Source organism: Sarcophilus harrisii, chromosome 5, assembly GCF_902635505.1.
Source record: "Sarcophilus harrisii chromosome 5, mSarHar1.11, whole genome shotgun sequence".
Taxonomy (NCBI): domain Eukaryota; kingdom Metazoa; phylum Chordata; class Mammalia; order Dasyuromorphia; family Dasyuridae; genus Sarcophilus; species Sarcophilus harrisii.
Window position 1 is genome coordinate 89,301,809 of NC_045430.1, and position 16,025 is coordinate 89,317,833.

At 35.1% G+C, this 16,025-nt stretch overlaps 1 protein-coding gene across 1 annotated transcript in view; it reads right to left on the bottom strand.

Moving 5' to 3' along the window:
- EIF4B (eukaryotic translation initiation factor 4B) overlaps window positions 1–16,025 on the bottom strand; it is a 39,999-nt gene that overhangs the window by 3,162 nt on the left and 20,812 nt on the right. The window contains exons 6-13 of the mRNA XM_012551637.2: window positions 15,170–15,310; window positions 8,856–8,969; window positions 8,396–8,569; window positions 2,767–2,995; window positions 2,475–2,566; window positions 1,318–1,537; window positions 649–710; window positions 115–220 (exon numbers count right to left, since the gene is read on the bottom strand). Coding sequence (XP_012407091.1) covers window positions 115–220; window positions 649–710; window positions 1,318–1,537; window positions 2,475–2,566; window positions 2,767–2,995; window positions 8,396–8,569; window positions 8,856–8,969; window positions 15,170–15,310 — 1,138 coding nt within the window. The remainder of the gene's footprint in view (window positions 1–114; window positions 221–648; window positions 711–1,317; window positions 1,538–2,474; window positions 2,567–2,766; window positions 2,996–8,395; window positions 8,570–8,855; window positions 8,970–15,169; window positions 15,311–16,025) is intronic.

Consider the following 16,025-nt stretch of genomic DNA (forward strand, 5'->3'; position numbering starts at 1 on the left):
CATTTTTTTTTGTGTGACGCCAGACATATTCATGACAGAAAGGAAGTGGATTTTTTTTTTTTTTTGGGGGGGGGGAGAGGGAGAGAGAACGAGAACACAAGAACACAACTATACCTATCAGACTCCTTCCAATGGTCTTTGCTTCCTCCTTCCACTGGACCACGGTTGGAGTTCCCGCTTTGGCCTTTCAGCACGCTCACCCCATCTACCTTATTCTCATCTGCGGGAAGAGAAATTACAAAATTATGAAGTAATTATTCACCCCATTTCTAAAGGCTTGGGTGAAGGGGGAAAAGTGGTTTAGAATGGACATGGCCCCCTTAAATCAATACTTGGATGGATTAATTAAAGGTTTCTTTTCACTCTCTCTCAAAAAGAGCCATGACATTTTAAAGTGACCTTGGCTTTGGTCTTTCAATTCTGACTGAGAATGTTCATTTCCTTCCCTTTGTTTTTTCTTCCCCCCTCAGAGATGAATGTTCTACCAGGAAAGGGCAGGGCCCTGGACTATCTCAAGAGAGCTTTTCTGCCCTCTAGTGTCAAGCAGAAGGCATTGACCAGGCATCAGTAAAGCCTTAGGGCACAGGGAGGCAAAGTACATTTTATATAGGCTACAAGTTGTTGAACCATTTCCAGGAAATACCTCACCTTTCCTTGAAATATTAGCTGGTCCTTCCTCAGACTGCTGGGATGTTACTTTTCCTCCACCACTAGAGAAAAACAAACATTAACAAGATTTATCAAAATTGTCCAAGGAGGTCTATGTGGTGAAATTTAGGAATATGTTGTCAAAAGCTCTGAAAGGCACTAACATTACAACGAATATCATGATATTTAAAAGAAAAGGGAAGATAACATGGAAAACCTCATAGCTAATGTTTTATCAGGAGCAGTGAGGCGACACAATGGATATAAGAGTTTGAGCTCCAATCTAGCCTTAGATACTTCCTAGTTTGTCTGAGCCCAGGAAAGTCTGTTTCCTATTGTAAAATGGATTATAAAAGCAGCTATCTCAGAAAGATCAACCAAGATATTTGTAAGGTCCTTAGTATATCCCAAAATGCTTTTATCCTCTCCTTTTAACTTTTTTGTTCCCTTTTGTGAGGCATTTGGGGTTAAGTGACTTGCCTAGGGTAACACAGCTTTAAGTGTTATGGGGCTAAGATTGGATTTGAATTCCAGGGCCAGTCCTCTATCCACTGCACCATCTAGCTATCACTACGTTTTTACTGGTAATCTTAAATCTGTGGTATTACAGCATCAATAAAATAGCCATCATCAAGGAGACCCCAATCCCCATAGCTGAGCCAGACTCGCCTTGTGGGAGACTGCTGCTCTGAAGAGTCTGAGCTCTGAGACCGCGCAGGAGGGTTGGAGCTCCGCTTCACCCAGGCATTTTCCTTTGGTGGGGGTGCGGGCATCACCTTTAAGGGAAGCTGATCTGATTTAGAAGGCTTGGAGGTTGGAGACTGAGAGTCCTCTTCCTTGTTGAATGTTTCATTGTCTAGAGATTTCTCACTCTCCCTCCTTCGTGTGTCTGTAGGTACAGTATGATAATAACCCATCAACAGAAAGGTACAAGCTCATCACAGTGACTTCATTTTCTTTCTATCTATTAATGCTACAGCAGGATGATAAATACTTCACAAGCAACTTGAGTTTTTCCTCATTACTGTTCCCAAGAATATTGTCAAATGTAAAAATATTTAAAAGAGCTTTCCCAGTAGTAAGGCACTACTACTTAGTATTGGTAAATCACTGTGATGACTGGCCTTATTTTATCGATGTTGAGATTTTTGTCTTGGTTTAATGACTACCATATCATAGGCAAGATTAAACCCCCACCTACTCAAATTGTATCAAGAGTTAGTTTGTATATGTGGCTTTGCCAGGTCCTTTAGAGCAATAAAAATCTAATCTAAAATAAAAATAAATTGGTTAAGATACATTATTAGGTTAGTATGTTGATTTTTGGACACAAATGCCATGTGTTCTCCACAAGCTATCAATTCCTCTTTAAGTGCAAATCCATATAAATAAGCACACAATTGAATATGTATCTACAAAACAATTTACATACACTCTGACCTATAAAACTAGGGTTTACATCTGAAAAAGAAGCTATTTTTAAAAACATTCTATCAAACTCCTACAATACGCATAAAAAAATGACATACAACTTCAGCTGTGAGGCCTCTTTTATATATTTTCAAATATAGAACATTTAGATGGAGAAACTTTAGCATGGTATATATAGACTTGGGAAAGAAAGCACTAATACATTCAGCTCAATAAAACAACTGAAAAAGTTTATTCTAAATAAGCTCTAGTATTTGGGAAAACTAATTAAAACATGTTCTTCGGATACTCTGTGTAGATTTCGGTTCTGCATACTATTTCTGGCTTCAAAGGGTACAGAAAACTAAGTTGGTCACAAGGTACACTTTCCCTCTTTTTATCTGGTTTTAACTTACTTCTGCCAGATGGAGCTGTATTTCCAGTCTGTGAAGACTCACTTCCTGTTCTTGATCGTTCCTGAGTTTCTTCACTTCGCCAACTTGGGTGTCTATGAGAGAGAAGAGGATGCAATATCAGTATCTATTGCCCAAATGACAGGAGCCTGGACTTTCTGGAGTCATTAGTACCACACTTGATTTCAGCTTAATTACACATGGCTGAGGGCAGGAGCAGACTAATATTTTTCTGAAAAAGAAGATGAAAGCATAGTCCGAACAGGGAACTCCTAGTATGTATTTCCCACCTCACCTCTCCCGGGGCCGTCTTTCTAGTTTTGGCTCCTCCAACTGACGCTGCAGTTTCTCTTGCTCCTTTTGTAGTCGCTCCTCTACTTCTCGTTCCCTAGCAGCTGTATCCACTGGCTTTGCTCCTCCAAAGATGGAGGCAGCTCGGCTAGACTGTGAGGTGCTAGCTGATGAATCTTCGTCCTTGGGGGCACTCCGGGGCTTCAGATTCAGTTTGGGTCTCTGGGGGGGACCTGAATTAAAGAAAACCCTAGTAAGGTCTCCTCAAATCTATTTACTACAGGCTCATTTAAAACTAGATTCTCAAACACAAGCATCTGCTCCAGATTCTAACCCAATGACTGGCCCACCCAATTAGTATCATCTTTAAAAATGGCAACAGTATAAGCTGTTCTCCAGAGCCTTTCTCCATTCAGATTAAGTTTCCTTAAGCTACTGAATTAGAATCTTTTTTCTTTCATAGCCAAACCCTACTGAAAAAGTCACTTAACAGTTATTGTCTCCAATTTCTGTCTGCTTTCACTCATTTCTCAAACATCTGCGATCTGATTTCCAACTTTATCACAACCAAAACTATCTTCTTCCAAGATCAATGACTCATTCCTCCTCCTACTTACTTGACTGCTGCCACTTAAAGTACTTAGTTGGATCTTTATTCACAATTCACTCCATGCCCTAAAAATTTTCCTCTGGCCCATCTTTTCTTGCTGTACACCTTCCTTTTGATCCTCTTTATCAGTTCTCAGAGATTTTATCACCTCTAAACAGATGGCAACCTAAACTAGATAACTAGCCCGGTAGCTCTCCATAACTAACTCTAGCACTGCTCAGCTGATTGCCTGTCACATTTCTTCAAATAGATATGTCCCCTGGCTATCTCATCTCTAATACACTTCCTATTCCCCTCTAATCCTATCAAACTATTGGCATACAAATAAAACATTTACTGTCAAAATCCCACATTCTATTATGAGACCCCATATGAAGTCTGTGAATAAGTTTAAGAAGCTGGATGCTAAATACACTGGTTTTCCTAAACTTAGTAAGCCATCATCATCTAGTTCTGGGAAGAGAACAAAACCTGCTCTCTTCAGCTCTCCTGCAGAGTCCCCCAAATTTTTTCCAGGTTCAGTTCATGTGGCATTTCCTATAGAAAGCCGTTTCTGATCCCCTCAGTGAGCTCTCTTTTTAAAAGAGCTTGTCAGTGGCAATCTGGCCTCAACAATTTTTTTGCAGCTATGGGTCCACATACATATCATTTAATCTGTTTCTTTAACTGTAAAATGGGGGTTATAGCAGCATCTTCCCCTCAGAATTGTGAGAATCAAAATAATATTATTCAAGTGCTTTGCTTGAACTACATAAATGCTAACTATCATTATGTTATAATATATATATGTTTATGTTACATCTATCAGTTGAATGGAAGTTCCTTAATGGCAAAGCTCACCTTTTGTTTTTGTAATCCAGGAGCTTAGCACATATTAGGCAAATTAAATATTTCCTTTTTGTATTCCCCCATAATTTTATTGCTTTTATGCAAAGATCAAAGTTGAAAAAAACTACCAAAGCAAAAAATAGTTACAATGTGTTCTTTGAAAAGACAGAAAACGATTTAGTTTCTGAATATTTACATATACAATGTTTTGGAGTTTCCAAGTCTATCTTATCTGAACCACACACTACTTACATATTTATGATAGACACTATGGGGCTTCATGAATGATTATACTAGAGTGAATAACCTACCCCAATAAATCACTGGAATGATTCTACATTAGGGAAATATAAGCAGAAACCATAAAATCACTTTGTGACAAAGATCTTACACATACTACAAAATTCATGGCTTTACTCTTTTTGGTAGCAAAAAAATTTATTTCTAAGGGGCTGACCTCCTTTATAGGGATACAAAAAACAAATTTCTGTGACATAAAAACCACCACACCAATGAATGTTAGGGATATAGAAAAAGATGGGAACATTTGAATTAAATGGCAAAATTGAAGAAAGAAAACCAAAATCTCAGTGCAGTGAGAAATATACAGTTGCTTTCTTAGGCTCTATTTAACTTTCTCTTCATTAATAAGACTGATTGGAAGGATGACACGGAGCAATACTTAATAAAAAGAAAAAAATTTTATGCAAGCAAAACCAAACCCTGTTAAGAAAAACTAGTATAAGAAAAATTTAATATCCTTGAATAAGAGTTGCTGACAACTGGATCTGGGATAGGAGGGCCTTTTTTCTGGCAGAATTGTGAAAGAGGCATACAAGCAACCTGAGGTAAGTTAGAACTTTGGAAGAATAAGATAGTCCTGATACTGTTAGACAGTAAGTTTTGTACTTACTTAACAGGCAACTTTGGTATAATTTCTGACCCTCCCTCCTTTTAGGGACTCATGTCATCAACCCAGTCATCTTCTTTTCATTTCTAGCCCATACTCTAGGAGCCATGGCCCTCATTGATATTCTTTTCTTTTTATTAAAAAGATGGTTTATTAATAATTCTAATTCACTTGATGAATTTCCTTGGTCTAACAGAGCTCTAATAAGACACTAGAAGTAAAATAACATGACTCCATGTTTCTTGCCTCAAAAACTGTTAATTGCTTCCACTTGTTGTCTCTCCCCTTCTATAAGGATGCCCAATTAAAGAAAGGCAAAGATCTGACCACAACATTTTACTCCCTGTTCAATAGCTCCCTATTAGCTTTAGGCACTGGCTAACCTGCTTTCCCCAATGTTCTCTTATATCACTCACTTTCCTATAGTCCATTCTAATTAGCTTGGAGTACTATCTGTTCCACTTTCTTTGCATTGTTCTTCATCTCCTTGTACTAAGATCAGCTGTCTCCTAGGCCAGAAATTCAGCTCATCCATTCTCCGATTTTCAGAATCTCTATCTTCCCCTTCAAGTCCCTTCAAGTCCCAGTTCAAAAGATATTTCCTCACTGGAGCTTTCTTTGATTTTCCCAATTATTGTTTTCTCCACCACCATTTTCATTTCCATTATTGTATCTTCCTAATAGAATTTAAACTTCGTGAAGGCAGGAATGCTTCTTTTTCCAGAAGAGAAGGGGAAATTTTTAACCACCAATGCATAATGATGCATTGCATATTAAATGGCTGAGGTGGGGGGGGGGGGGGGGGGGGGGGGGGGGGGGGGGGGGGGGGGGGGGAGAAGAGGAAGCCCAATTAACAAAAGAGGGCTGGGGCAGTCGTTGCTGCCTTGAATACTAGAGGAACAAGGGAAATCCTAATGGAAGGGAGAGCAGTCAGGACACTTAATGCTGCCCAATCCTAAATAGAATAAAGACTCTGCACTATCAAACTCCACAATCTCCCTTTTCTAGGAGCACTAAGAAAAACAAATGGCCCTTCTTTTTAGGCCAAGTATATGTCATGAAGGGCTTTAGAAGTAAAGTTGGCCAGTCTTGAATGAGGTACAGGACAATAGTAAGACAACTGTTGCGATAGTTTGATCCTGTTTAATATTAAACCACCTGAAGTTTAATTTGGTATCTAAAGTACCAAAATTTATTGAGGGAAAGAAATCACACGATTTTTTGGAAAACATCTAGGCCAAAACTTTATATGCTGTATGGAAGGGTCAGACAGTCTTTCCCCCCCCCCCCCAGATTCAAGAGTCTTATTTTTGGATAAAGGAAAGAATCCCTCCAGTTTTAGAGGAATGGGTGTCAAGTCAAAATGAGAAGTATACATTTCTCTAACTCAACCTCCTAAGGGACTTTTTTATTCCAAAAAATTTTTTAAAATGTTTTCAATTACTATATTATTAGCTGCACATAGAGCAAATTTAGGAGATATCTTAGTACCTACCTGTTTGAACACTTTATAATCAGACATTTAGAATGAAAGCGGGGTGGTGCAAATCACTTGGGCTAAGCAATAATTTTGATGTAAGTGTGAATAATGTGTGCTTCTATTGTCACCTGGATGACTGACCTAGACCCGATGAAACTGGATTGAACTGGTTTCTCTACTTTTAGTTAGTTCTTTTAATTCTGTTGGCTTTCCCCACATTGCTCTCTTGCTAAGTTTTAAATTTTGTTAAATTTTTAAGCTTTAAATTCTTCAAATAATGTATATTTTTGATTACTGCCAAGGAAATATTTGATGGGTGTAGCTCTTAAAGAACACAAAGACTTTCAAAGATGGCAGGGATTAATAATGTGAGGAAATCGAATCAATGGCACAGAAGAAAATGAAAAAGCAAGATTTTTAGAGGACTTGGCACCTAGCTTATACAGCCAGGTTGTTACTGTAGCTAACCATTGGTAGAAAAAATTTGTCATGGGCAAAGAAATAAAAAGACCAGAATTCCATGACTAAAATCCAAAGCCTGCTAAACCTGGGCATCAGACTGTGAAAAAAATATTTACCCTAAAATATTTTGGGATTTTCTGTGGAGGTCTTATTTTTCAATGGTGAATTAGGGCAGGTAATACTAAGGTAATGAAAAACACAATTATTCTGTATTTACAAAAATTCCCAAGTGGAGACGGAATACTGAAACATCATGCTACATGTCAGAGAAGTAAGAAGTTTATCTAACGAATAGAGAAGTCAGCTCAATGAAAGGCTCCATTGAAAACCTACTTAAACTATGCCTAATAACTAATATGTTTGGTTTCATAATGAATTAAAAAAATGTGTCAAAATCTTAAGAAACATGCCAAATTATATAAAATAATAGCAGCAAAAAGCTTTTTTAAAAGATGTAAAAAGTTGTAAGATTTACTGTATTGTCTATAATTTTATTTTATTTAGTTCCAATTAGTTTGCACACCACTGTAAAAGGACCTTAAGATCAACTAGTACACAAATCTCACACTTTACAGATGAATAAATTCAGGCTCACAAAATATAATTGACTTCCCCTAATTTGTATAGTAACATATATGAAATTAGAATTCAGATCTCTTCAGACCATGTGGTTCTCTAATGTGTATAAATCCATTTATGTCCATTTCATTGGACTTTCTGATCATAGGTATGTGTCTAAATAAAATAACTCACAGCTTGATGGGTAGGATAAAATTTAAGATAACTATAATACATATTTGTGGTAGTCTAAGGCAGGGTAAGGAAGGAGGGAGAAAAAAGTACATAGCAAAGAACAAAAGAAAATTTAGAAGGAAGCACAGAAAAGCAAGGTAGCTTTGAAAATGTGTACTATTTACAGATTTAAAAAAAATTAGGAAATGGAAATTTATGATTTTATATGGAATCTTATTTTTATGCTGTTCTGTGTACACAGAACTGTTCTTTTTTTTTTTTTTTTGGACTTAAGTTCAAAATTACTTAAAAAAAAAAAATTAAAACTAACCCACAATTACGATTCAGCATTTAGAATATGTCCTCTGTACAAAAGATATAGTAATTTTTTCCTGTGAGAAATCAATCTACTTTTTCTAAGAATGCATTGTAAGGAAAATCTGGAAATTATTGATCTTAAGCTTTTTGCTTTGTTTCCAAAGGTGGCTTCTGACTGGACATGAACTTACAAAGATATAAAAATATCTTTTTTTACGTAAAACATCGCTCATTCTCTAATTAAATTTTTTTAGCTGCCTTGCCCTGAAAAAAAAGTAAAATGAGTAAGTTACCTCTGTCTTCACGCCTAAAATCATCACGGTTGTAATCATCTCTTGAATTCCATGACCGATCATCTCGTCTATCGTATCTGTCTTCATAGCGATCTCCTCCTCCTCTGTAATCATCATCTCGCCGATACCCACTACCAAATGCTCTTCTACCACTGCCTATCCTAGAATCAAAGCCTGTGGAACAAGAGAATAGTACTGACAAAAAGATATGACTGTCCTAAAATGAAAATGACTATGTTAATGGAAAGGATGCTTGGAAGAAAAAAAAAAAATGAACTCTTCAGTAAAATCACAAAGTAAAGTAAGCTTGCAATATTGTATACAAACCTTACCTAGTATTGGCACAAAGCTTGAGGTCACCAGAAATTACAATAATCAAAATAATAGGATAAAATCTTCTTTCAGTCTCAAAATTTCAATTTCTAATTCTTTACGGGCAATCTCAGAGGAATTTACATACCTCTATCATAGTCTCTGCTGCCCCTGTCATCATAACGATCCCGGCCTCCATATCGGTCCATGTCCCGTCGTGGACCATCACGATACCGGTCTGAATCATAACGATCACGATACTCTAGGGAAAAACATGGATGTAACAATACTGATGACAGAACTCAAAATCTTTGGATCACTTAGATGCTACTACTAAGTGGAAATTCTGGAGTTTTATCCTAAAACATTAACACACAATTTCAAAATTAAATTTATATATATATATATTTTCATTATGTATAAACCACCGAACTCTAAAAATATGTGAAGCTAAATATATCATCACCGTAACATGCCACCATCTGCTTTCAAAAAGTTTATAATCAAACAATGAAAATGTGTGATAGATACAAATTAGATAATTAGGAATGAGGTAGCATCTAAATTGGGTCTTACAAGAACTGGAAATGGAATAGATGCCCATCAGTTAAGGAATGCCCGAATAAGTTACTGTATATGAATGTATGTAATGGAATATTATTTTTCTATAAGAAACAATCAGCAGGATGATTTCAGAAAAGTCTGGATAGATTTAGATGAACTAATGCTAAGTGACATGAGTAGAACCAAGAGAACATTGTACATAACAACAAGATTGTGTGATGACCAACTGTGATGGACTTGGCTCTTTTCAACAATGAGGTGGTTGTTCAGGCCTGTTCCAATAAACTTGTAATGAGAACCATTTGCACCCAGAAAGAGGAGTAGGAGAAGTGAATGGGGATCACAACATAGTACTTTCACCTTTGTTGTTGTTTGCTCGCTTGTTTCCCCCCCCCCCCCCATTTCCCCTTCTTTTTGATCTGACTTTTTCTTGTGCAGCATGATGAATGTAAAAAAAAATGTTTGGAAGAATCTACATCAGAACACTTGCTATCAAGGGAAAGGGGGAGGTGGGAAGGGAGAAAAATTTGGAATGCAAGGTTCTACAAGGGTGCATGTTGTTATCTTTGCAGGTATTTTTAAAAAAATAAAAAGCTATTATGAAAAAAAAACAAAAAAACTGGGCCTTAAAGGATAGGAAAGATTTCACCAAGTAGAGACTAAAGAGGACAAAAAGTGGGAAAAGACAGAAATGGAAAACCCAGTCTAATTTGAACATTGAATAGTGCTTAGTAACACCCCAGGTCAAACATGGGACTAAAGAGAGAGAGATCTGACCAGATTATAATCCTTGAATACCAAGATAACTTACTACAGTGAAAGGTTAATAGACAGCTCCCTTTTTTTGAGATAGGGAGTAATATAGTCAGATCTAGAAATTAGGGTAAATTATTCTGACAAGAGCTGGCTGGATTGAGCTGTATGAAGAGCGAGAGATTTGAAAATGATTAAGCCTTTAAGCTAGAAGACCATACTATTAAATCAAAAGTGCTCAGGGACATGAAGAGTTCTCAAAAGAATAAAAAACTTAAACCATATTAAAAGACTGTTCCAAATTGCTAATAAGAAAAATGCAAATTTTTCCTAAATTTATGTGATGCTTGCCACTTTTATAATATAGTAAAAAACTGCTGGTTAAAGTGGAAAAGTCTTGGTAGCAAGGATTAGATGGAACATTTTCATACCCTAAAATACATTTTAGATATGGAATTTTAATATTAAAGTTTATATAATAAAAAATTAGAAAATAATTTATTTTTCATAACTATGAATATATTTTTAACCAGGATAGAGGCAATTATACAAATAAAACAGGTACATCTTTAATTACATGAAATCAAAAGCTTCTGCACAAACCAAAATATATTAGAATAATTAATACAGGCATGCATAACAAGCAAGTAGCTAGTATCCAAAAACCATTCTTCAATCAATAGGTGGTCAAAGGATATGAGCAGTTTTCAAAAGAACAAACTTATTAACAACTACAAGAAAGAATGCTCCAAATCATTAATTGATAAAAAGAAACACAAATGAAAACAACTTTAAGGTTTCACCTGACATAGAAGCAAGCTGGCAAAGATGACAAAATAGGGAACTAGTGTGGTGGCAAAAGCTGGAGGAAGACAGGTTAACGTATTGGGGGAACTGTGAAGCAATAATTTTGAAATGCAATTTGTAAAAAAAAAAAAAAAAAAAAAAAAAAAAAAAAAAAAAAAAAGAGAGAGTCAAACAAAGTGAGTGGAAAGAATGTTACTACCCTCTGACTCCTTGGTTTACATCTTAATGAGGTCACTGACAAAAAAGAATCCACCACAAGGAACTGGAAATTGAGTAGATGTCCATCAAATAAGAGAATAGATGAATAAGTTATGGCATATGAACTTACTGAAATATATTATTGTTCTATAAGAAATGATAAGCAGATTGATTTCAGAAAAGCCTTACATGAACTAATTCTGAGTGAAGAAAGCAGAACCAGAACATAGTACACAGTGAAAGTAAGATTATATGATGATCAACTATGATAGATTTAGCTCTTCTCAGCAATATGAAGATCCAAGACAATTCCAATAGACTTGGTCTGGAAAATGCCCCCTGCAACCAGAGAGATAACTATGGAAGATCGAAGCACTATTTTCACCTTTTTAAATTTGCTTTTGCCCCCACTATCTTGTGGTTTTCCCTTTCTGTTCTTATTTTTCTTTTACAACATGACTAATATAGAAATAAATTTACAATGACTGCACATGTGTAATTTATATCAGGTTACTTACTGTCTGGAGGTGAGGGAATGCATAATCTCTATCAGATTGCTTGCTGTTTGGAAGGGAAGGGTAAGGGAAAGGAGGAAGAAAAGCAAATTTGGAGCTCAAAATCTTTCAAAAAATGTTGAAAGTTATCTTGGAAAAATTAAATATCAATTAAAAAAAAGAAATCCCCTATACCTAAATGTTTATAGCAGTATTTTTATGACAGTAGAGAATTAGAACAAAGTAGATTCTTATTATTTAAGGAATTAAATATAGTAAATGAACATAATGGAAAGTTATGCTGTGCTATAAGAAATGGTGAATGTGATATATATATATATATATATATATATATATATATATATATATATATATATATATATAGTATTAAATTGATGCAGAATTAAATAAGATCCAAGATAATAATATATAAAGATTCCATTCATTTAGCTGGAAAAGAATCATTAGTAAAAAATTTAAAGCAAATGTTAACAAGGTAAGGCCAATTATGACTTGCAAAGAAAAGAGACAAGAGTTATCTCCTTTTCCTTTCCATAGTTGGAGTCCATGAATGTTATATTGTGCATATTTCAGACTTGTTATTGACTGATTTTGCCGATTTTTTCTCTATTTCCCTTCTTTTTTTTCCCTGAAGTTTCATGTTACACACATTAAACTTCAGATATTGAAAGACAACATTTGATGTTGGTGTAATTATTGCAAGTAAATTAACTAGTATGTATGTATTTATATATGTATGTGAGTGAAAACCTTTTGGCATAAAGATTTCATTGATAGGCACATACCCCCAAGTGAGTCACTGACAAAAAAGGGAAGAAGAGGCTCTATGTATGCTAAAATATTCACAGGAGCACTATTCACGATAGTAAAATGAAAACAAAGTGGATGCCTTTCAGTTAGTCAAACAAATCGTGATTCTCAAATGTAATCAAATATTATGCTTTGTAAGAAATGAATACAGAAGCACGGAAAAAAAATCACATGAACTAATACAAAGCATAATAAGCAGAATTAAGAAAACAATATACACAACTGTTGACAGTATAAATGGCAAAAATACATTACAAAATGTTTCTGAAGTATCAAGATCCTGCCCTTGAGAAAGACTTACTAAATTTCAGAAAGGAATTCCTGGTGGAATTCCAGTAGTCGATCAAAAGAATCTAGACGCTGTACTGTTAGGAAACATTAATGAGTCATTTGGATTGATGGGACAGTTGCAAGCCCATCAAAAGGAAATGTAGAGACACAGAAGGGCAGGCAACGACTGATCCTTAAGGAACTTTTACCTACATTTCATAGAATCTTAGTGACCAGAAAATTAATATTTAGTAAAACTTAAAGCAATGGGCAGCGAGGTGGTACAGTGGATAGAGCACCAGCCTTTAAGTTAGGAGGACCTGAATTCAAATTTGATCTCAGATACTTAATATATCCTAGCTATGTGACCCCGGGCAAGTCACTTACCCCCAAATGGCTCAGCCAAAAACAAAACAAAACAAAAAAAGCAGTACAGAAATGTGAATCATACTTTTAAGCACTGATGATTTCAATTATTGTTGTACAATCTTAAATATAAGCTTACATTTATCCAGTAAGTTAAAAATCATGTAAAACATGTGCAAACCCATTGTGGGAGGCTGTGGAAAACAGAACATGGTAATTCACTGTTGAGAGAGTCATCATTTAGTAGCTCTGGAAAACCATTTGGAATTATGCATTAAACTTCATATTCTTTGATTCAGAAATGTGACTACTGGAACTACACTAATAGAAAAGGGGAAAAAAAAAACTAATCAAAAAAAAAAAAAAGGTTCATAGTACCAATCTTTGTGATTTTTAAAAAACATGTATAATGATTAGAAAATGGCTGAATAAATTACAATAAATATTATAATGGAACCTTTACAATGCTAAAAGCTATAAAGAATTCAATGAAATACACAAGACTTTCATGAAGTGATATGAACGAAGAAAGCAAAGCTAAAAGAACAAAAACTCATGATGACCCCATCATGTCAAATAAATATAATTATCAAATCTAAGAGCCTACTGCTCCCGTTATTATTTGCATTTTTGTTTTCTTTCTCAGGTTTTTTCTTTCTAGGTCCGATTTTTCTTGTGCAGCAAAATAACTGTATAAATATGTATATATATTGGATGTAACATATAATTTGCCATATTTAACATGTAGTGGACTACTTGTCATCTGGGGAGGAGGGAAAAGGGGAAAATTTGGACCAGAAGGTTTTCAAGGGTCAATGTTGAAAAAATTACTCATGCATATGTTTTGTACATAAAAAGATATAACAAAAAAAAAGAAAGTCTACTGCTAGTCAAGAAATACATCTTTCCTCTTCTGTCAATCATGAATAATTTAACTTTTTTATACAAATGTTTTTGTTAAAAATGCACAGTAATATGAATGGAAAGACAACAAAGAACTTTATTTTTGCTGCTTAGTATTTTGATACTAATTTTCCCAATAGAACTTTTAAAAATCAGTATTCTACAATGTCAAACACAGCAGGGAAATGAAAATCATTGAAAAGAGCAATGAAAATGAAATGAGAAAATGAAAAGAGAAAATCATTTAATTTATCATCAGAGGTAAACAGACAAAAATGTGAAAATGATGAGGACTAGAAACTGAATCATGAGAAGCTAAGAGGCAGATTTGGCACTATATGTTTATCTAGCATGGAAAAGTAAGGCTCAAGTGAAGATTTTCTGGATAGAGATTTTAGGATAGAGAAAACCAAATTAATGTAGAAGAGTACTTTTTAAATCAGAGGACTAAGTTTAAATTCTGACTCTGGAATCACTACTTTGGTTATCCCATTGTTATGACTGCTTATTTCATCATGACATTCCTCAAACCACATTTATTCATCTAGAGATAACATAGAATAAAGTAGATTAACCTCAATTACAGACAGACTTATGTGGTACCCTTATCATACTAAAGCTCATCTTTTCTCAAAAAGATAATAACCAGATAATATCATTCTTTTTTTCCCACCGACTAATTTCAAGGCTTCAGGCAAAAAATAATTCCTTTAATGAAAATTCTCAATCTTCAAGCTAGCCAGTTACTTAGAAAATCATCCTCTGTAACAGCTTATAATTTCAACTCCTATTTCTTTACCTTTGCCTAAAACAAACCATATTTAATAATAGATATTAAGATATAGAAGCTCAGATGAAGTCTATGGAGCCCTTTTCCTCAGAATGTTTTTAAACACAAAATATGTGTTTACAAAAAAAAATATGTGATTACAAAAGAAACCAATGATGATGACATCAAAATATTTAAAATCAAGCATCCTCTACTAGAAACTCATTTTTAAAAGTCTTTATGGCAATGTTTCCCAAAACTGGTGTTCATGAAGCAATTTAAGGGCCAATTTACTCTCCTCTCTTTTCTAGGCTTGACTTTCCTCTTCACAGTTATTATCACAGTTGAATATACTTTTCAAGGCTCAATCACAATCTTTGATTCCTACCATCCCAAGTTGCATTGAAACTGGTATGCATTAACAGAATTTTAAATATTCACGGGATATGGTCACACTCCTAAATAGGTCTGATTTGCAAAAGGTGATTTGTTAGGATATGAACTTACTGTCTCCAAAGCTATCATCACCCCTTCGTGGAGGGTAGTCATCAAAGTTGTCTGTGGCAGGGCGAGCCCTCCAGTCTGTGTCAGTTTTGTCAGAATCCCGATTTCGATCCCGATCACGGCCAAAGGAACGATCATCTCGGTCTAAAGATCAACAACCAAGATTATTCTAGTCCACAAAGAAAAGATAATTCCTTCTCAGTGCTCAAATGACATCCCCCTGTACCATTTATTACTACCTGAGCCATTTATTTATGCACAGGTGAACTAAATTCTGAGGTGCTAGGGAGAACAGAGTTGGTAAAGTCCAGCAAGCATGAACTCTATTACGGGGCCAAGAATCAATAGACCCGACTTTAAATTCAACTTTGGGCACTTACTAGAGCTCTAAAGGCTGAGCAAATCACTTAATCTTTCTGCCTCAGTTTATTCAACTGTAAAATGGGAATACTTTAGTAGGTAAGTCTCTACTTCCTAGGCTTCTTGTGAGCATTAAATGAGATAGTAATTGTAAAAGCCTGGCACATAGAGGGTGCTTATTAACTGTCTCTTCTTTTCATACTAGGCATCTGATTATAATAGAAGATATAGTAAATGTAATATGATTTTTACTAGGAACTAATTTTCTTCTCAAGATAACTTCTACCCAACCTGCCCCAGATGCACAAAAAATCCTCGTTCCTGCCTGCCATATCATATTTGTCATCACATAATAATGTAAGGCTAGCACCTTCTTCCCAAAAATCTTGTCTATCTATTTATTCTTGATTCCAATTCAGTTAGCTGATTACTGTTATTTAAAACAAGGCCAGCCATGCCTATCATGTTAGGTAAAACAGGATCCCTTTATTCAAAACTT